General features: G+C 40.3%; 1 protein-coding gene across 1 annotated transcript; it reads right to left on the reverse strand.

The window, feature by feature from the left end:
- Positions 1–591: 591 nt before the first annotated feature.
- Positions 592–21,768, reverse strand: ORC1 (origin recognition complex subunit 1). Its single transcript, XM_082483797.1, has 17 exons — positions 21,606–21,768; positions 20,742–20,846; positions 20,197–20,324; positions 18,658–18,827; positions 17,867–18,242; positions 16,921–17,218; positions 15,036–15,149; positions 14,470–14,671; positions 13,271–13,377; positions 12,351–12,452; positions 11,691–11,862; positions 7,983–8,090; positions 7,065–7,214; positions 5,699–5,818; positions 4,000–4,166; positions 2,739–2,826; positions 592–1,377 (listed from the first exon to the last, which is right to left on the reverse strand). Exons 2-17 carry the CDS (start codon positions 20,828–20,830, stop codon positions 1,183–1,185), a joined length of 2,586 nt encoding a protein of 861 aa, XP_082339923.1. The 5' UTR covers positions 20,831–20,846; positions 21,606–21,768; the 3' UTR covers positions 592–1,182.
- Between the last annotated feature and the right edge of the window lie 4 nt (positions 21,769–21,772).

Below are 21,772 nucleotides of genomic sequence, written 5' to 3' on the forward strand. Positions count from 1 at the left end.
CAGGCCCGTCAGTGCCGCCCTCCCCACCGCCGCCCTTCGCCGGGAGCCCAGCCCTGCCGCACCCCGCCCTCCGCCTCAAGCCACTCACAGCCGCCGCTCCCCCCTCTCCCACAGCCCTTCCCGGGCACAGCCGCTCGCACCAGCGGGCACGATGGCGGAACCCCCCCTCCCACCGGACCCAGCACCGCCTGAGGGCGGGGCAGACCCGGCCCACCCCGTACCCCCGTGGAGCCCTCCCCGCCCCGGCGCAGGGAGGAGCCGGCGGAGGCAATAGGCTGAGCGCCCTGTAACTAACCGCCGCCTCCCGCTGAGAGGCCGCCAGCGGCACCGCGACAGCCCAGCCAGGCCCCGGCTCACCTCGGCCTCCCGCCGCCCGCCTCAGAGGCGCCCGGTGAAGCGGCGCAGGGCCGGCCCAGCGACGCTTCGGCCGCGGCTCCGCGGAAGCAGCGCGCCTGCGCTGAGGGGCGGGGCCGGGGCTCGGGGGCGGGGCCAGCAGGGCCCGGGCGGGAGGGCGGGACCGCCGCGTGTCACGCGGCGAGAACAATTTAAACCACAACACGATTTGAAAAAAAGTGTTTTCAAACTATCCAGCTCCAAATGACTAACGCGCTTCAGTCACCAGCGCTATTACAACAGCGGATTTCAACAGACTAGCATTACCTGCGACAATCAATAAAAAAAATAAAAAAGACAACTTTCTTCTGGTATTTTTACTTTCTCTTCAATTCAGATATTCAGCCTTGATTGCAAAGTGAAAGTTCCTTTTCATTATATCACTAATGAAAGTTAAAGCACATTTTAACAATGTCTTTTATACTCCGCAAAAGTCAATGAGGAAACACTATATAACCGGCAACACCACAGACACTGCCAGTCTCAACAAAAAAAGCTCCTTTCCATAGATGCAAGTGAGCAATTTCAAGTTCATACATCTCAGCTGAAAGGGGACTAGTTACCAGCACATAAAAATATTTTAAAAGCAAATAGGTTGATTTCAAGTATTTAAAATGCTTTAAAGCAAATTCTTTATTATTAAAAAAAAAAAGTGCTTTAATACATCAAATATTTAGGCAAAGTATTTAGAAAAATACATTCCACTATTTCCATTTTATCAACAATTTAAAAAATTAAAATAGAAAATAATTTATACATATTAAAAAAAAAAATAAAATCTCTATTGCCTTATTCATCCTTGAGCGCATACATGACATCGTCCTGGCTGATATTGAGTCGCACCCGCATGTGAAGATACTTATGACTGGATTCCACCAGCAAGAGCCTGCAGGCGCCAAGTCTGGAACAAACTGCCATAATTTCTGATACCGTAGGACTCTGCATGCCTTCGATCCTACACAACGCTACGTGTTGATGATAGACCTATTAAAGCAGAGAAAAGAACACAGGTCATGTTTGCCGCCTTGCTGCAATCTCAAGTAGGGCAGGGTGAGAGAGAGAAGCTTCCTTCCCTCCACAGCTCTGGAGGGGAGGAAAAGCTCAGCTCCAGTCCCTTCACGAACGCCCATGTGCTGCTGTTTTAGCACAAGCTGTTAGGACTTTGTCAAGGAAGTAGCAATTCCAAGCTATAGCTTCCTTTTTTATATAGCCAGAAAGTAAAACAATTAGAATGTACTTTGTCTGCAATTTTTTAACTAGATCATTTTATCTGTTACTACACCTCTTCTCCCCTGGACTATGTGGACTGGAGCTGATCCAGCAGATTAAGAGCTGACATACAATTAATTACATATCAATTCACTCAGAAGAGCTATTCAGGCCCAGTGACCAGTAAACACAAGTCACACTGACTACAAACATGAAAGATCCCAGCTTAAAAAGGCATGGTAAAGGAGAATCCACTTGTCACAGATCATGCAGACTAGTAAATGTGTAACAAGAATCAGTTGGGGTCTTCTCCTTTGCTATTTAGAAAAAGCAGAAGAAAACCCTTTTGGTGTCTGAGAAAGACTAAGGGGAAAATGTAACAGATCAGTCTAACAATATATTGTTTGAAGTTGAAGAACCAATTGTCAAGTGTATCTGTGCAATCAACAGATGCAGATGTTCAGGAGCCAGTAATAGAAAATGCAGTTAAAATGCTTACTTACAAACCTGTAGAACCAGCCAAAACTAGCCGGTTATTTTATATATATAGTCCTAAATATTTTTATAAGAATTAACATTTAGCTTCCATACTGCGAATCATGAAATGGACTCTGCAGAGTCTTCACAGCTCTGCTGGTGCAAAGTATTTTTCGGGTCTACTAAAAAACTGAAGTTACTAGTGATATGTCCGCCTCTGTTGAGAAAGACAGCGATACAGAAGTTGGAATCAACTTTCAGTTTTCCTCCTTGAACGATGCTGCCTGATATTTTCACGTTCTCTTTCATTTTTCCTGTTATAAAGCACGTTATGTGGAGGGATGCGATGCTCTCAGATGCAGGCCAAAAAACCATACTATCACTTTGTGGTCCAGATGACTGGTAACATTAATACAACAGCAGGTGTTTCCAGTTGTAAGTATTTAGTGCCATTGAAAAAGAGGTGGTAGCATTCAATTAGGATTTACACCTGACCTGGACAGCCATGCCCCAGTTTACCTTGCCATCATATTGTCTTCCATCACATTTTAAGAATAAAATCCCCAATTATTGAAATATATACACTTTTGCCTGATATTTTTGACACTGCACCCCTCTTTTTTAAGAAAAAAAACCCAAACTCTGAAACATGAACATACCTGTTGAACTGTCGCCTCCTCAACTCCCGCCCTGCGAAACTCTGCTAAAATTGCTTTCAAAAAGATTTGTTCATGCAATGAGGAATTCCTGAGTGTCAAAACAAAACAGATAAAAATTAATCTGTGAAGTTTATAACTTATGAAACATCAGGAAGAAGTTTGGAATGGAAATTGCTTGGTAACCTCCTATTTAAATGCAGGGTATTTTTCTACCTGAGAGGGGCAGTTTACGTCAATGAGCCATTGTATTACATCCTGCAACTCTGGCACCACAATACACCGCATTTCACTTCACCACACATCTCTTTCAATGTATCTGAACACAACTTTTCATTCCGTGCATCATACATGTTCTGCAGTGTGTCATGGTCAACTTACATTTATGAACTAACAAATTAACATTGAGGTTTTCAGGCCCAAGTAGCACAGTAAAAGCATTACTTACATACCCAGCAAAATATCGTATTTGCACCCCTTACTCTCCCCACTATTTGATGAAACATCCTTTTCCTTTTGACCAGAAACTGGTAAAGCACTTTACCAGTTACAGCTTGTGCAGACCACTGAAGGGTAACAGAATTCCTCACATGTATTCCCTCAGGAAACTTTTTGGAAATCCTAACAATCTATTTACGTTAAAGAAACGAGTTGAAATGGGAAAGTTCTGCATTCTGCTCAGACATCTGTGGCTGCATTTAAGCCAGTAAAATTAGTGGCATAATACAAGTGGATACGTAGAGGGGAACAGTTGACTCTTGAGGACCTGATGCCTACACTATGCATGTCTGAGTGGGTTTTGCTTCAGTCTAGCTCAAAGTCTGGTCCAGGATGCTGAATGACCAGCAGCATTCATAGTTGTGGGTTCCTGAGTGTATCTTTTTGATTTAGTTCCAACTGGAAGGAGCTCAAATATATGTACTCAGAGACTGCTGTTCAGAGAAATCAGTGTACACTAAGCAGGGACAATCTTGAAATTTCAAAAGCCCCTTCCTGATCTGAGCTAACACACTAACATGGAAACACACTGTATAAACTTGTATGAGTGATTTCTATGCCTTGGTTTCCCCTGTCTTTAATTCCTATTTTGTACCACTCTCTCTCCTAGCTGTGCTGCAACGTTTGTTTTGTACCATTCTTCAACAAAGCACGATGCACCGCCTACAGTCCCAAAGGGTGGTGAGGACAGACTGAATGCTTTCACTGGGCTATTTTTTCAAAAAAGACACAGAAGCAAAGAAATTCCTCTGAGAAGTGTTTTTACCTTATTGCATTTATATATGGTGATGAAAACATTTCTTCTATGGCTTCTGTCACATGGGCCATCCTGACTATTTCAGGGGTTCTCTTTTGACTAGCAAACTCACAGATCTCAGTGGCCCTTCTGCAGATATCAAGGCAACGCCTTGCATCCCCAGACAGTGCTGCGACCTGAAAGTAAGCATGACAGGTTTGTAGCAGTATTTTCTACAAGTTGAAAAAAGAGTTTAGCAAGAATCAATAGAAAAAAACCAAACAAACAAAAAACATCAACCCCACCGCAAAACAGGTGAGCACTGCTGCTGTGAACTACATTACTAGAATCCCAGATTTTAAATAATCTTGCTGACCAAAGCCAGCAACCCTCCCACACCCCCACCCAATCTTGTCATCACAAATTCAAGACTAAATTTTTTTCTATAACCACAGAAATCTGAAATTAAAAAAAAAAAAATCCAGGAAATTCAATGTGAGCAGTTCAATTCAACACCAAAATTTTTCAGAAATTTTATCAATATAGAACCTACCACAATCCATGTTCATTTGGAAAGGAAGAGGGGAAGGAAAAAAAAAAAAAAAGAGGAAGCAAAAAACTCCTCAGTTCTTCCATACTGAATAGCATATTGATTTTAAGAGTACACCAATATTTTTAGTAGGTCTCAAAGAAACATCTGGGACAGTGAATTTACATTTACAAGTGCCTGAAAATTTTTAGGTCTCTGAAATTTCTGAAACTAAATACTTCTTAAAACCCCACTCGTGGTTAACAATTTTATCTCAGGAGTGTTCATAGCTTTATTATAGTACTGGCCTAGTTTTCCCAGTAGGTGCTGATAACATATGAAAGCCCTAGAGCCCAGCTGGAGACAAGAATGAGAAACCCTTTAGAAAAATCTAATTGCAAGTTACTTTTCTAGATGTTCTGACGAAAAATCATACTAGAAAAGCACTGCAGATTATGCAGTCTACAAAATCGTCACTATTCTTACAAAAAGGTGGTTCCTTCATAACAACACAAATGCTTATATTTACTTCTGACATGAGTACTCTTTTTTAATCCTGCAGTGATGCTTAGCAGAAAAAGTTTAAGTGTATACTGGTTGACAGATGTTCTAACATAATTTTAAAACATTATTTTAATGTATAATTGCTAAAATAAGGCATTAAACAATGAATACATCTTAATTTGGGAAGCTACTGATCCCTAATGCATTATTGATTTTTTTTGTACAACTGGTTATTAAGACTGGTAACAGAACAGATACTATCTATTATGCCAAGGCTTTAAACATCTTGAGAAAGAAAACTAATATGGTTATTTCCACTGCCACTGGCATACTAACTTTTTTCAAGATCATCCAATGACTCACATTATGCCAAACCCTGGAGAAAGCTGACATGTTATCATTATGCATTATCACGACTCTCGTTGTCATGACTCCAGCTCTTGGAATACACTGCTGCCTTCTCAAAGTAGGTGGGAAAAGCAAGGACACTGCTTTAGCAAAGTTTCCTGTGAAAATACCCTGTATACCTTACAGAGAGCATAACGTATAATCTGCTACTTGCACCCCGCTTTGTCTCCAATGCAGAACACGTAACCACAGAACCAATTCTGACTACCGTTACAAAATTCTCCCTCGCTGCCCCTCCCACCCTTTGCCTGGTGCAACACAGAGGATGTACATCTGTACTGTGCTTACCTTTCTGGAAACTAGCTGAATTGCATCCTCTTCAAATGCCTTCGTGCTGTTTAGTCTCGATGAAATAATTTGCTGTAACTGTTTGTAGGTGTAGGGCTGAAAGGACATTCTGGTGAGGCCCTATAGTAAATAATACAGTACAGTGAGAAGTGTTTGTAGCACAAACTCTCAACTGCTCAAGCATAGCCTGTAGAGTTAGCTTTAGCTTCTCTGGTAGGAGCAAGCTCTCTTTCGCATCCTTCCCCTCCAAGTAGTATGCTTTAATCAACTCTTCCACTCCATAATTGTGAAATAAATGTGCAAATCCACAAAACTGTGACTAAGTGAGGACCACTGTTTGGACCTCCCCACTAAAAGGCCTGAGGAGCAAGCACTGCTGCTATTAGAATTCAAATTTCTCTTACAAAGCTTGTAAACAAATTGGAGCCACCTAATACAACTTGATTACAACTGTTTACACTATTTTTTAATACAGTAACAGCAGAAGCTATGAAAAAATATTCATCTCTCCTTTAGCATATCTGTATACATGCATACAGCAGTCATACTATGGACTTGATGTTAACAATCAGACAAGAATTAAAAATCCTCTTCTGGCTCAAGCTAATAAAAACTGCTTTCAAATGAGGACAACCTATGTTACAGATGGTGCACTGCCTTTCATATTCTACAGGAGGCCTGAGGTTTGTGTTTCTTATGCAAAATTCTTCTCTCTTGTGACTACACAAAGTCAGCTGATCGGCAGGGTTAGTGGGTGGAGAAAAGCAATTCACACACAGTGGGACTATTTTGAGTCGCAGAAGGATGGAGGCACAGAGCACTGTTTTTGCAAATCACTTTTCAGTGCAATGATGAAGAGATGACTAAAGAAAATGTATTCAACATAGGTGTAGAGTTATAGAGTGCATCCAACTTCCTGTCCACAGGTATCCAAAGCTTTCCAAAGAAAATCTACCAGCTGATGGCAAACAGAGAGAAGTAACTAGGTGCCTGGAATGAAAGGGGAAAGAGAAAGAGCAACCAAAAGAGAATTCTTCTGAACTCTGGAGTAAGCAGCTTAACCATGAAGCATTGCATTTGATTATCCAGATCTTAATATGTTTAAAAAGACATCAGCATTCTTAATTCATTCTTACAAGAACATAGTGTACTTACACTGCATAACATCTGATTAGCAAGCTGGCTCCTTAACTTACTTTGCTAAGATTTATGTGTTCATTATCAGCCCCCTGGAGATGGAATTATAAAAGCATCATTTAACCTCTGATGCAACCAGCCCTACCTTTCTCTTGGGTTACTTTTGATTGCATACAGTATTTAATCCGTTCTCATTTTATAGCATAGCAACAAAACTGCTAGGACATACCAGCCTGCTAGCTACTCTGTTCATCATTATTCTCTCTGGCAAGTCCATGGTGTTAGCAATGGCCAAGATGATTAACTTGGAGTGCTTTTGAGTTGGCCAGTCAAATAAATTGTACATCACATTCTGCTTCCGGGTCCACAGAAGATCAAGCTGCAGAAATAGAAAGAGAAGAACTAGACTGAAAAATAATGGTCTTGTATTTACAATACCTGACAGGGATTTGAGACCTAGCTCTACCACGAAAGACTTCTTATGTAATTCTGAACAAGCTGTCTCTGTTGCATTTCCTTTATCCATCCACTGATAGGACCCCATTTTCTGAATTGGGGCTCTAATCTCTTTTGGAAAAGCACAGTCCTACTGCTTGAACAGTATTAATCGCAGTACAGTGATTAAACAGCTGGAGTTTTTTTAAACACTACTGTGACATTAATATTGTATCTAATAAGACTAAAAGACCTTCCATGTGAGAACATGAATTACCTTACAGCAAAAAAAGAAAAAAAAAGTGTGCGTTTCTTTATTACTGAACATAGCACATTCAAGGAGTTTCAAAACTGGATATGACTTATTTCACTGTGAGTTTCCTCACTGGAAAAGTAGCAGCTTCCAGATAAAATATAGTTGAATTCTATGGTATTTACGAGTTGACAGAACAACTCATACCATGACTTGGACCAAAATAAAACATAAAACCAATGTGAAATCCAAGGCAGAGAACAATATGGCAACGTGATACTTGCCCATTTAAATTCAGCTTCCTGGGAAGGCTAAGAGAAACTATTTGTGTGTCTTCTCTCCTAAGTTCATTCCTACTAGATCACATATGATATAGCCTAAGCATGTCTTTTTCCATCCTCCAAAACCTCATTTCTTATGATACTTCAAGGAAAGAGAACAAAGGATTCTTTGTCTGACCTCATCCACTATCAGCACTGTGGTCTTCCTCTTTGGTCCTGGTGTATTGAACAGTTTTGCCAACAGTACTGCTGCATGGGTTGCTGTCACCTTCTGACCTGTCAGTAACTGGACAAGGAATAAACAATGTTGCAGGTTAATCACACCAAAACCCTGGAAACAGAAAGTTTAACTCCTGTTTGGTCTTAACTTTTCTCTAATGGTTAACACCAAACATCTGGATTTTTTTTTTCCCCCCATGGGGAAGGAGTTAAGAAAAATAAAAAGAAAAAAGTAGCTCATAAGACACTCAGGCCTACCAGAAACTGTCCATAAAGAAGAACAGAAACACAAGAATACATAGCTAAAAAGAAAGGCCATTAGAATTCCCTGCAATTTGTCTTAAATATAGATTCATTAAGAAATCCTGAACCCAGTCTCAGGAGGACTCTAAACCTAGCATACCTCAAGGGTGTCCCTGAATGCAAAACACCTATTGAAAACATGCGTCAGTTGACAAGAATAGCCTGACTTCAGTAATCTTGGGATTCCCATTAAAATATTAATGCATCAGCTGCAGGATCTAGAACTAAGTAATTTATTCAACTCTAAGCGAAAAAAATACCTTCAACAAGAACTGCTATGGCAATAATCTGCGTGACAAAACAGATGAGCTGACTGTATGTTACCTGTTCCCTTGCAGGTCCAAATATATACAGAAAGTAAAGCATGACATTTCAAAATTACACTATATATGCTGAATTAATTGTTCAACATAGTTCAGAGTCAAGCCGTAAAGTAAAATGGAGACTGCATTTGAAAATCATATTTGTTCTCCAGAATCCCTTAAAAACTGACCTGAGATTTCATAATTATTAAACAAGCTGGAGCACGACAATAATCACGGAATCACGGAGTTTTCAGAGTTGGAAGGGACCTCTAGAGATCATCTAGTCCAACTCCCCTGCTAAAGCAGGATTGCCCAGAGCACATTACTCAGGACTGCATCCAGGCGGGTCTTGAAAATCTCCAGAGAAGGGGACTCCACAACCTCCCTGGGCAGCCTGTGCCAGTGCTCTGTCACCCTCACCGTAAAGAAGTGTTTCCGTGTATTTGAACGGAACTTCCTATGTTCTAACTTGTGCCCATTACCCCTTGTCCTGTCAATAATAATGTATAATCTATGCTTGTTTCCAGTTCAGTCAGAACAGTCTGAATCAGTCATACAAATCAGTTAGATCCCAGAGGATCCTGATTCTACAGGTTTGGAACTGGGCATAAAATATACCACAGAGTTTGTTATCATGGAATTGGCACACTTGCTGTACCCAGATATTTACCCTTACGTCTTTCATCCGTCCAGGCCTTCCTGTCACTGTTCCCTTCTTTATAAACTTTCCTATGACAGTGACATAACTGCAGTAGTGAACACTCCAGAATTTGCTTTAGTCATGCAAAGAAACATCAGCAAACTGGAACTTGAGATTGACCCACAGCAAGAGATGCAGCAATCAGAAAAGCAGCAGCCGCCTTAACTAATGTACCCAGATAACAGCTGAGGCAGAAGGAATCAGAGAAATAACTGGTTCATTTGACTACATGATCTCCTGAAGGATATTTAGCTGGGCTAGCTTAAAGCGTTCAGGGCCCCTGGGGGGGCAACAAATTTTACTTTGAAAGGCCTGTTCTTTATTAATTTTAAAATTTTATGCTGAATGGGATAGGAACAAAGAGTGTTACAATACATTAATATCACCACGAAATAAGGTAATTGTCATGAAGCCTTTCACTATGCTACAAAAACCACAGAGACCCGGTTACAACAAATCCCTCAGCAAGACAGTGTCATTGCTGGTTTGAGGAAAGGATGCAAATATGTAAATGTAACTCCCAGCTATGTGGATTGGGATATTAGAACAATAATCCTGCTCAGATAGAAGATGTCAAACTTAAATAAAGGAGCAGAAATTTTTAAGAAAATGGAACAGATGCTTCACAAAACCACCATTTCATTTCCACATCACTGGCTTAAAGTTAGCCTAGACTGACAAAGGTCTTGAGCAATTACTAACACCTACCTATCGGCTGATCTTAATCCAATTCTCAGAAGGTTAATTCACACCCATATAAATGCAAGCACAGTCATTAGTCCCTGATGAGACACTGCAGACTAGTTTGTCATGGAAATTTGAAATACAGTAATACAGTACTGTCAACAGTGATGGTCCCTCTTCAGCTCCATTGCTACCATGACAGACCAATTAACCATTAAGACCCCCTTAGTAATTATTCTACTGCTACACTTACTTCCAGAGTTGTCATCTCAGTAACTTTTTAAGCATACATGTGCAGAAAAAGTTATAGAAGGGAAAAACATAAAAAGAATCTGGTTTATATTTCTGTTAAACCTGAGCAGATGTAATATATCAGGCTATTTACCAGCCACTGCCTTTATGCAGCTGAAAGCCAAACAGTTCAAGAAGTTGGCCACAGCCTTAAGTTCATTATTTTTTAAACCCACTCTAAGATAAACACATACAGTCTCTCGGAGGGACTACTAGGAAGTATGGATCTGTTAAGAGCCTTGAATACTGTAACACACAGAGGATCTGATGGTAAATCATAAGATCTCTTATTTCTGTTTGGTGAGACAGACACGCTGAAGGGGAGGGATGCCATCCAGAGGGACCTGGACAGGCTGAAGAGGTGGGCCCAAGCCAACCTCATGCAGTTCAACAAGGCCAAGTGCAAGGTCTTACATCTGGGTCGGGGCAATGCCAAGCACAAATAAAGGCTCAGCGGGGAATGGCTGGAGAGCAGCCCTGAGAAGGACCTGGGGGTGCTGACTGATGAGAAGCTCAACATGAGCCAGCAATGTGTGATCGCAGCCCAGAAGGCCAACCGTATCCTGGGCTGCATCAGAAGAAGTGTGCCCAGCAGGTCAAAGGAGGTGATTCTGCCCCTCTACTCCACTCTCATGAGACCCCACCTGGAGTACTGCATCCAGCTCTGGAATCCCCAACATAAGGACATGGACCTGCTGGAGCATGGCCAGAGGAGAGCCACAAGGATGATCCGAGGGCTGGAGCACCTCTCCTATGAGGAGAGGCTGAAAGGGTTGGGGCTGTTCAGCCTGAAAAAAAGGCTCCAGGGAGATCTTATTGCGGTTTTCCAGTACCTAAAGGGGGCCTACAGGATTGCTGGGGAAGGACTTTTTACTAGGGCATGTAGTGATAGGACGAGGGGGAATGGCTTTAAACTAGAAGAGGGCAAGTTCCGATTAAACATTAGGAAGTTTTTCCCTTTAAGGGTGGTAAGGCACTGGAACAGGTTGCCCAGAGAGGTTGTTGAGGTCCCATCCCTGGAGGTGTTCAAGGCCAGGCTGGACATGGCCTTGGGCAACCTGGTCTAGTGGGAGGTGTCCCTGCCTATGGCAGGGCGGTTGGAACTTGATGATCAGGCATTGGAATAGACATTGGTTGGGCATTGGAATAGACTGCCCAGGGAGATGGTTGAGTCACCATCCCTGGATGTGTTTAAGAGATGTTTAGATGTGGTGTTGGGGGATATGGTATAGGGGAGAACTTTGTAGAGTACGGTAGATGGTTGGACTCGATGACCCCAAGGGTCTCTTCCAACTCAGACAATTCTATGATCTTCAAGGTCCTTTCCAACTCTAAAACATTCTATGATTTCAAACCAGAGAGCCATTGAAGAGGCTTTACTTACCTCTAGTATCTGCACATAAGCTTGGTGAGGGTCAGTCAGCTTCATGCCATTGATCTCTACAAACTGGAATGATGGTAGGTCATCATTTTCTGCAGCTTGCTGAAGACAGCGAATTACTTCATGAACAGTTGCAGTTTTACCTGTTCCAGGCACTCCAGAAATGTACATGCACCTACAAAAGGAGAACACCATTTCAGCAGCCTGAGTAAAATGATAATACTTTTAGGATTAACAAGCTGGAATTCCTGGGCTCTGAGACCAGCCTTGAATACTCCTCCTCCATGACTTCAGGTGATTCGCTATATTTCAGTTACTGGGACACCTAACACATTGGAGGACCATGAGGATTTTTATTATTACTGAAACAATTAGCAACCTAAAATACTTAATAAATGTAATTTACCTATTTAAAAAAAAAAGTTTCCCACATATCAGAAATTGACTAGTTATATTTTGATATTTAGTTTGAATCTGTATGATAACAGAGCCCACATTATTTCTACGCACAACCCTTCTTAAGAAAAATACCAGGAAAAAATCAACTAGGAACTTTAGTTCAGCCAAATGATGATAACTTCTTAAATAACAGTAGTGTTGATTGTCTGACTGCTGTTATGCCATAGGTAGATGTGATCTTGGTTACAGTCTCGCCAAACTCACCCTCCTGTACCATCAATAAGTTTGCTTTCCACAAAGTTATAGATATCCTGGAATTCTTCTTCACGACAGGGCAGAGATTCTGGGATTGCAGAAACATGCAGCCTTTTAATTATAAAAGAAAAGAGAAAGAAAAAGAAAATTTAAATAGGAGGTCCAAGGTTAGCATTTTTGCAGTTCCACCTGAAGGGTCTACTGAGGAAAACAAATAGCCAGACACTCCACCTTTCACATTTGTGTGTAGTTTTTCAACTCTCTCTTTCATACTTGAAGTCTGAACACCAATGTCAGGTGTCCCAAAAGAAATAGCCTAGTCTCTCTATATGTGATTTTAACAGGGCTGAACACTCATCTTCACAAACAAACAGCACAAATATGCAGCAATAAAAAGATCTAGCTGTTCTAATTCACAAAAAATTTTTAAGTCAGCACAGAAATAGGATAAAACAGGACAGACTGCTTATAGGAAACTGAAAAAACTAAAACTCAGTTAGAAAAATACATTCAGTCCTGAATGCTTTTTTTTTTTCCCCACTGTGAAGATCTACAATTATACCTGTAAAACTTTTTCACACACTAAGAAGATACAGATATTGTACCTTTACAATCTAAAGCTAATAAGACAGGATCTTTGTTTTTCTAGTGTTGCATAGAATAAAGACAGATACCTAATTCTGAAGAACTTAACATGGACTGGTTATAATAATTTGAAATTCTAAAAGTAGTATTGTAAATACCACTAGTATTTGTAAATCTAGTATTGTACTGCAAATTCAGAAATGCTCTTCTGGTATTGAAACACCATGCATTTTTACAAAATTTATTCAATATGGTAAAGATGACATTTCCTTATTTTAGCATAGCCTACTGCTATGCATACCTGACGCAAAAAAGATTCATTTCCTCCCTGGAGCACACATTACCTTAATCTGGCTTCTTCTAGTATACTGGCTGGTTTCTGTGCTGCATGGTGGCGCCTGGGAATTTCAGGAGTTGCATTCCGGGGCGTCTTGGGTGTTCCTGGTAAAGGCTGTAACGAAAAATTATAGCCTCAAACAGCTTTTCTACATACAGCAATTTCTATTGGGAAACTGATCATTCAAACAAGTTTCCCAAACATTACTTATGTACAAAGACTATCCAGGGATGCCAAAGTACAAGACGAAAAGAGAAGTCTTTACAAAAGGGATTTACCAAACAAGCCTCATGGCCTTTTCTTCTTAAAGGAAGAAAAACTGAAGGGGGGTGGTGACAAAAGACAAATCCATCTTTTAACTGTCTGAAGACTTTTTAAATTGTTTTATGCCTTTCCAAAGTGCTGTGTTACAAAGGGATCCAGTTCTTAAGAAACAGCAAGCAACTAAAATTGATCTATCTGAATTTCATTGTCCAAACAAAGAAGCCATATGGTATCTTAATTATTCTGCCTTGTGCTTACAAGTTCTATTTACACTAGGATTTCCGTGTTAGACATTTCATAAACACAGAGTAAAAATTGGCTATTGACAGTATATCAATGACTGGCTATGGTGCTGAAAACAGCCTTAATGAGTCAGGCCTAAGATTCACACAGCATGGTATCTCTTCTCCATCAGCAGCCAGGACACTATAAGAAACTGCTGGCCACACTCTCTTTGGTGTAGCCATGAATGCTGTAGAACATCCCTTTTGTGTTGGTAACCATTCGCACATTGGTAAGCCTTCAAGAATCCAGACAGCTCTACTGCCAAGCACAAAGTTGGTCTTACAGCTTTCTGCTACGTATATAGACTACACCCAATGCAGACTGTACAGAAATAGAACTAAAATGTCTCAGTGCACAGCTTACAAGAAAAGTAAAAATGGTGGCCATAAACAGATTCACCTGACTGTTCAGCTCCAGCCCAATCAAAGATTCTCCCTGTTCAGGCCAGAGTTTTCTGATCAACGTGGTCACAATGTTCACAATGTGCAAGTGTCATATACATTTGCATAACCTACTCACACCAAAGACCATGTGAATCAAGACAACGTTTCATTAAACGTTAAGAGGTTCAGATACTTAATTTTGGTACGCAATCATCAAGCATTCAAATAATTGGCTTAGAAATAATAAAACCAGCTCTTTTAAAAGGAACCTTACCGTTTTCTTCAGGGTCTTAGCAGGAGTGTGAACTGAAGACTTCCTTGAAGATTTTGGGGTGTTGAATATTCTGCTTGATTTAGTTTTCTTTTCTGGTGTACAGAACTCATCATTCTCCTCTTCCTCACTACTTGAAGAGTAAGAGCTGTCTGAGCTAGACACAAAATCCTCTTCCTGGTTCAACTCTAGTGTATTTAATATGCTATGAGAAATAGAAATGACATCAGTTAAAAAAAACCCCAACATACAACTCTACACACTACAAAGTATCATTTGTACATTTTCAGCTTTTTCTGTAGTTAATCATAATCAGCAAGACAACATATTTTCCACTTGATCTGTTCATTTTCCATGGCTATTTAATAGACTGGTTTAAAAGAAGTCAGTTGTCTGAAGAGCACCATGAGTTGGCTTTATGTTTCTGAACATAAGACAGTCTTCACTCACAATGAAGTTAAGCTGTGCTTCTAGAACTATTTGCATTTCATTATTAAACTAAACAAACTCTCAAGGCATCAAGCTATCAACAGCAATCTGAATAAGATATCACAGATGCAAAAGTTTACCTGACTTGCTCTCTAATGCGAGCACTTGTTTTCTGTGTGCATATTCTACGAGAACGAGGGGTCAATATAAGGCTCTGTTCCTTAAGGCTACCCAGTTCCTGATGTCCAATTAAACTGTAAAGAAAGAACACAAAGCTATTTGTATTTCCTCTTTGCATCACACTTGCAAAGAGGGAGAAAAGGCCTTTCAAACTTCAGGCTCAATTGTTACAGCTGTCAATCCAGCATGAATTCTTGTTTACAGTTATTTACAGATTGTGCTACATAGCCTATTTCCCCTCTCTTCAATACATCTTTGCCAAAAACAAAACAAAACAACCCCCCCCTCCAAATATTTACTATAGTTCATTCATGGTCTGTACTGTAAAGATTTTTATAGCAAAGTATAAGTATTTCTATAAATATAAACCAGTTGAGGAAAGCTGCTAAGTCTAAAGAGAGGCCCTGAGTCAATACAAGTCAGAGTCGCCAGCTGACCTATGTTGCTGTGACGATAGCAACTGCACTAGCAGTAGCTCCAAACAGATATCTCTAACTTGGGCGCTATCTACATTATCCCACTTTGCTTCCTGATGCACCCTCAGCTGGCAAAGGCAATTTACTTCACACTGACTGACAGCTCCTGCACATTAACAGCTTTCTCTCACTTTTCCAGTCAGACATACATTTGTGAAGAACACTGAATAAATGCTGATAGAGTTCAATTAGCAGCCAAATTATTTTGCAAATACAACACTGCCAAACTGAAGGGGCTCAAAACAGTAGTGTTTTTTTGTTTGGTTGTGGGTTTCTGTTGTTGTTTTTCAGGGTGTTTTTGTTTCTTTTCAGAGAAAAAAAAAAAACAAATATAATTTTCTTTGAGCATATCTCTGATCTGCCCTTTGGAATAGATTTTTCTTTGGAATAGATTCCTTGGTTGTCTTCTTGGGCACTTCATCCCTACCACTGAACACTTTACTGTTAATACAACTCTCCTATTAGTTCAAAGGACACAATGAGATGAATTGCTTTAATTATTTGTAGACAGATTTCAGAAACTTTTTTAGATCTATAAATACCACTGAAATGCCATTACTTTATCAACTAAAAGTAAATGTTTTTTTTTTTTGCTATATAGTGACAAAAATGGGGTGCAGATCCACCAAGTGTTGCACCCACGTCTTTACTCTTTGAAAGGAGGAACATGACTGGGTTTTGGCTTCTTGCAATATTTTATACAAAAAAAATCTGATCCATTCTCCTCCTGCCCCAGCGTAATGCCATTTTTAAAGGCTGAGTGAAGATATATTTAAACAATTATGCTTTTTGAGTTTTGATTTCTTTTCTACATAAAAATTAGCATGAAAGTATACATACAGTTATCATGAGAATTCTCATGATGCCAATCACATCACTTTCTATAGTTCAGCGTATCTCAATAGCTGTCACAAGTAGGGCACATTTGAGCCTGTATGACATACATACAATGACTGCAGGGAAAGATTTTTTTATCCATGCTGATGAGTAAAAACCATAACAATAAATATAGCTTCAATTCCCCTTCATATCATCCTACCATTCCCTCTCATTTCCAACCTCTTCCCTCTGTTCTTGTAACCATGAACTGCTTGTGTTCGTCTTTAAAGCCAACTCCTCTTACGATCTCCCCAGTCATTCATCCACCTCCAAATACCACGCTTTCTAGAGCTTCACTGTTTAGGCTATCCCCTCCTTCTCACAGTTATCTCAACAGGCAACACTACACACAGAGACTTCACCCGCTTTTCTCTCTAAAAGTCTTTCATAAGTGTGCACTTATGCATAAGTGTGCATAAGCGTGCTTTGAAAGAACTACATACAAATAGACATCCCATACAAAAATAATCGTAAAAAGGCTATCACTTACGATATAGTGTCATCTTTCGTATTAAGATTCTTGGTTTTCTCACTGGATTCTTTGACCTTACTATAGGGGGATAATTGTATTGTATCACTGAACCTCTGCCAGTGCTCTGCAGTGTCAAATACTGACTTTGATTTATTATTGGGGCAAGGCATTTTTGGTGGTGAGCCTAAAATGCCAGTGAATTTCACTTTTCTTTTAGTAGCTGATGGTTCTAACGGTGCTATGGCATCACAGTCATCATCCAAAAGTTCCAAAACTTCACATCCCGGGATCCTGCCTTTAGAAGATCTCGAGGGACCTAGGAATCAAGAGCAAAATGAACTTTTGTCAAGTTTTTAATATGGCTGGTTTGGTTAACTTTCAGAAGACATGGTATGACTGGCTCAGTGGCATCATTTAAACGAAAGATGATGGCATTACCCTCCAGAACAAGGAACTGTATACATACAGAAGGTACACATTTCCTCTAAAAAGATGACTAAATAGAATACAAACTGTTTTTTTCAGTTTACCTCCATCACTTACAACTTTGCTCAGGCTCCAGTTTGAAAATATGTCGTGCTACCTAGTATCAAATGTGCTTATTCAACCAGGCCAACATAAACATTCTAGTGCACTGTTGGAAGATTAAAGTGAGATGTTCTGAGGTCAAGTTAGGCTGATTGGTAGCATTTTAGCCCACAAGCACTTTAACTTAGATTTACCAGTTAAGTAAGATAACATTTGGAACATCAATTGGATAGAAGCAGTACAGTTGCTTGTGATAACAGACATAAGACAAACAACTGATGCACCCAAAAGGCTTGGGCTAACCCCAAAGCCTGAATAAGGTATCTAAAAACACTGATGTTGAATATTACCATTGTTTGAACTACCCAAAATGAAGAGGCACAAAACATATTACATTCAAAACTACCGAATGGACAGAGTATTGCTGTATACATACTGTTTAACTGTAATTTCTTTCTTGCTGTTGGAGTTTTGATACCATTAGCCACTCTTCGTGAATTTCTCTCCTTAGCAAGGGAGGACTTGGAAGCAGAATGTTTTGATTCTATTTCCAACTCAACGTTTTTTGGTTTTGTGGCACTCCGAACAACTCTGTCTGTCTCTTTCTTCAGGGGGGAAATGATGTCCGAAGGAATAAATGAGTTCAAAGAGTTTGGGATGCAACCTCCTTTCTTACTGGCTTCTTTCAGCTTGGCAAATGTGTCAGGGGACAAAGCCTTAAAGCATTTCCCATCCCAAGATTGTTTTACATAGAAAGTCTGTTCCTTGTTTAATGAAATAGGTAGTTCCTCCCCCAGATGTAGTGGTATTACCTGTATAAACAGAAAATACCAAAACACACATACCTTAACATTTACTGTTAACTTAACATTCAACTATTTCCTATTCACAGATCTTATTATTGGAAGTCATGCAACCCTTCATCATATAGGGCCACACCTTCAACCTACATTTACACTAGCATAAGTTTATTGCACTACAGGACCCCCATTCACATTACTTCCGCACAAACCTCTAAATGAGCTGGCTGCCAACAACCAAAGTCATTTTGAGATGGAGGAAAGACAGAATGTCAACAGTTTTCAACTATCCGATCCTACGTTAACTGCATTAACAAATATACATCACACATTTGGTTTGGGAGGGAATAAAGTAGCTTCACTGTTCTACTATGCTTTTCAAATTGTTTCTTTCTTCCCTCTATGTGTAGGGGGCTGCAGTACATACCATGGTGCTTTTAATAATGGTCTCCACAGCTATATCAGTGTCATAGCAGGAAACTTGATCAAAAAAAACCTCTTGGGGAGAAACCTTCCTTTTAAGCAGTTTCTGCTTATTCTGAGGTATCTCTGTAATATGACAGAACCACTGCACAACTGCATGTTTCTCCTGAGCACCTGTAACAATGAAAAAAAGTCAGCGAACACTAAGAATTTTATTGTATTACAGACAGTTATTACCAGATCTCAATGATTTTAGCTGAAATGCCATCAAGAATAGAAATTCCCCCTGGATACAAGTAAGAAAGCATCTGATAAGAGATTTTAATTTACTTAGAAAATGGTAATTGCAATGTCTGTTGAAACTTTTAAGGACTAAGAAAACACCTGCATAGGGTCTCAGTCACAAAATGCTTGCAGACCAGCTGATCCACCAGTTCACTATCACAAATGAAGAGGTTCCTTATTTGCATAAATGTGTTCTAATCGGACCCCACTAACCAAAAGCAGTGACAAAAGGAGAAGTGAGAAATTTCAGAACTTTATTTGTAATTTCAATGTTATTTTAGAGGTAAACCAGAAACACAACTGCCTAACAAACCAGAGAATCCTGATGTTGAAGTGCCTATAAGAAAGTCTCAATAAACACTGTGAACAGATTCAGTGTGGAGAGTTAAAAGAAACATTTGAAATGTATTACAATGAAACATTAAGTTCCTCTCTACATTTTAAGGTGTTCATCTTTGAATGAAAAACAAAGATACATACCTTTAACAAATTTGTCAAAAATATGCAACAAAAGAAAAATCTTGTTTTCAAGGAAGTTTCACAGGTTTTATTCCAGCATGAAAAGAATATTCAGTTACATTACAATAAAACTGCATTAGTAAATAAATAAGCTGGAGTGATACTATTTATGTTTTTGAAAAGTAAATATTTAAAACAACTCAAACATTATCATTATGGCCCAAAACAAACAACAGCTGTTCAAAGAAATCAGACACAGCTAATGAGTAGTGTCTAATTCAGACTCAGACACAGTACTTGTACCACTCACCTTCCATGATTTATCTTTCAATATCTACCTTTATTTGTAAACATGGAGTTCTACAAGGGACAGAATTAACAAGCCCCATTTATTCAGTCTTGTGCCTTATTGCTAAATTCCCTGATGGTTACTAAGATTCAAGTTCCAGGGCCGCAGTGCTCTTCTCCATTTGGATTCTCCAGTCTCTAAATAAAGCATGAGCTCACACCATCTTCCTCAAGGACCATTTCTTTTAAGTTAGACAACTAAGCAAACAAGTTGTAAAAATTTAATGTCTTTAAGCTCTCTGTTTATCTATCAAATCTATTTTAAATGAGCCATCAGCCCCAAATATCTGGGGAGCACGTGAATATAGATGCAGTGATTACCAAAGCCCAATTTACTTAATAAATTAGGCCAGTGATATGGGGTTATGGGCTAAATACACACCCATGAAATAGGTACCTTTAAAACATTTTAAAATTTCTCAGATAGGAAGTAAAGTTTTGTTTCTCTTACCATCTTCATATAAATCCAGGAGTTGTGCCACAAAAGGTTGATCTGCATTCTCCCCTTCTACTAAAATAAACTCGCCAAGTTGTATACAGGTTTCTGTTCTGCTTCTTTCTGATTTAATAATGATTCCCCTAGAAAGTGATGCACGCATGCAGATTAGCAGAATTTCACATTCTTTATAATTCGCATACCATTAAAGCTGATGGCCTGTCAATCTTACAACTAGTTATGCTCCCTCTTGCAAAGCCTACAATTGAGTTTCCTGATTGAAAGCTTTCATATATATTTCAAATAGACGGTTAACACTTATTCATAGATTTAATTAAATGTTTTTGTTTAGACATTACGCAATTTATAACTCAAGAGCTTTGCAACATTTTTGTTATACACATACAGTGTCACAACACAATGCTCAAAACCTTACTCATATTCTCACTGCCTGCCACATTAACGTAAACGATATCAGAAAGGTACATAAACCTTAATTAATTAAGTTTCCCTGAGCAAAATAACGTTATTTACTTGTACTGGCAATAAACATTATTTACTTGTATTGTAAAGTCCTCAGTTTTCTGTCTGAGCTCATGGGCTTCCCATACCAGGAGTAGGTAATTTTGCTTTGCTGCCGGGTGTTCATGATTCCCAGGGAAAGGCTGAAACAAGCAAACAAACAATTTTTTTAATTATTATTTAAAAATGAAAGCAGGGAAAGACTTAGAGATGGCCAGATACATAGAAAAGCCATCAGTTCTTCCAGTGTGTACAAGAACGTGGCATGCATCGGTTGATTCAGAGAAGCCTACCTTCCTTCCCAACGCTTCCGGACGCCTCTCCTGAGGGAGAGGGAAAGAGGGAAGGTGTTTAGTAAGCGGATTGTTCTTCAATTCCTTTTTTTCACGTCCAGTGCTTGACTAACACACCTGACGAACATGCGAATCGCTCATTACTGGCTACGTCGCTTATTCACAGAGGAGGTTATCAGCTATTTGTTCATTACCAAGTCCCCCCGGCTCCTGCCCGCCGCGATGGCCGACCCACACCACCAGCCGCTTTGAGCCTGTGTCTGGTTTGGGTCCAGACCTCACAGCGACCAGGCGGATGAAGTTTCGCTTACGCTCAATTCTTACATTTAGATTTTTGGTTTTCTTTTCTTCAATAATAACTTTCCCTCTGGAAAGAGGCCGCAGAGCTCAGCGAAACGCCCACCCCAGTGCCACCCCCACCCCGGCCCGTCGGTTTAGACGAGCTGGGGCAGGGGTCTGCCTCAGGGAGCCCGTTCCCCATCCCGCTGCCCGCTCCCCAGCCGCCGGCTCGGACCCGCAGAGAGACACCGAGGCCCTCCACCGCCCTCCCGGCTCCGCTAATCCCCTCCCCGGGCCCCCTCATGGGCCGCAGGGCCTCGGCCCACTCACCGCAACGCCTCAGCGACCCCCGCGCGCGGCGGCAGCGCGAGCTCTGGCCAGCACTAGCGTAGAATTTCGCGCCAAAGCCCGCCCGCAGCCCCACCCCCTTGGCCGCGCGCGCAAAGAGGCTCCGCAGAACCCGGAGCCATGTTTGCGCCTGGCGCCCCGAAGCCGTG

Source organism: Vanellus vanellus (genome assembly GCF_965231255.1).
Source record: "Vanellus vanellus genome assembly, chromosome: 5".
Classification (NCBI taxonomy): domain Eukaryota; kingdom Metazoa; phylum Chordata; class Aves; order Charadriiformes; family Charadriidae; genus Vanellus; species Vanellus vanellus.

Bases quoted from the DNA above. Each gene is read 5' to 3' on its own strand.
- ORC1 (XM_082483797.1), bottom strand. From the start codon at position 20,830: ATGAACACCCGGCAGCAAAGCAAAATTACCTACTCCTGGTATGGGAAG. The intron at 18,828-20,196 runs GTAAGAGAAACA...TCATTGTTACAG, and splicing joins CCTGGATTTATATGAAGATG to GTGCTCAGGAGAAACATGCA. The intron at 8,091-11,690 runs GTAAGTAAAGCC...TTCCTTGTCCAG, and splicing joins CTTATGTGCAGATACTAGAG to TTACTGACAGGTCAGAAGGT.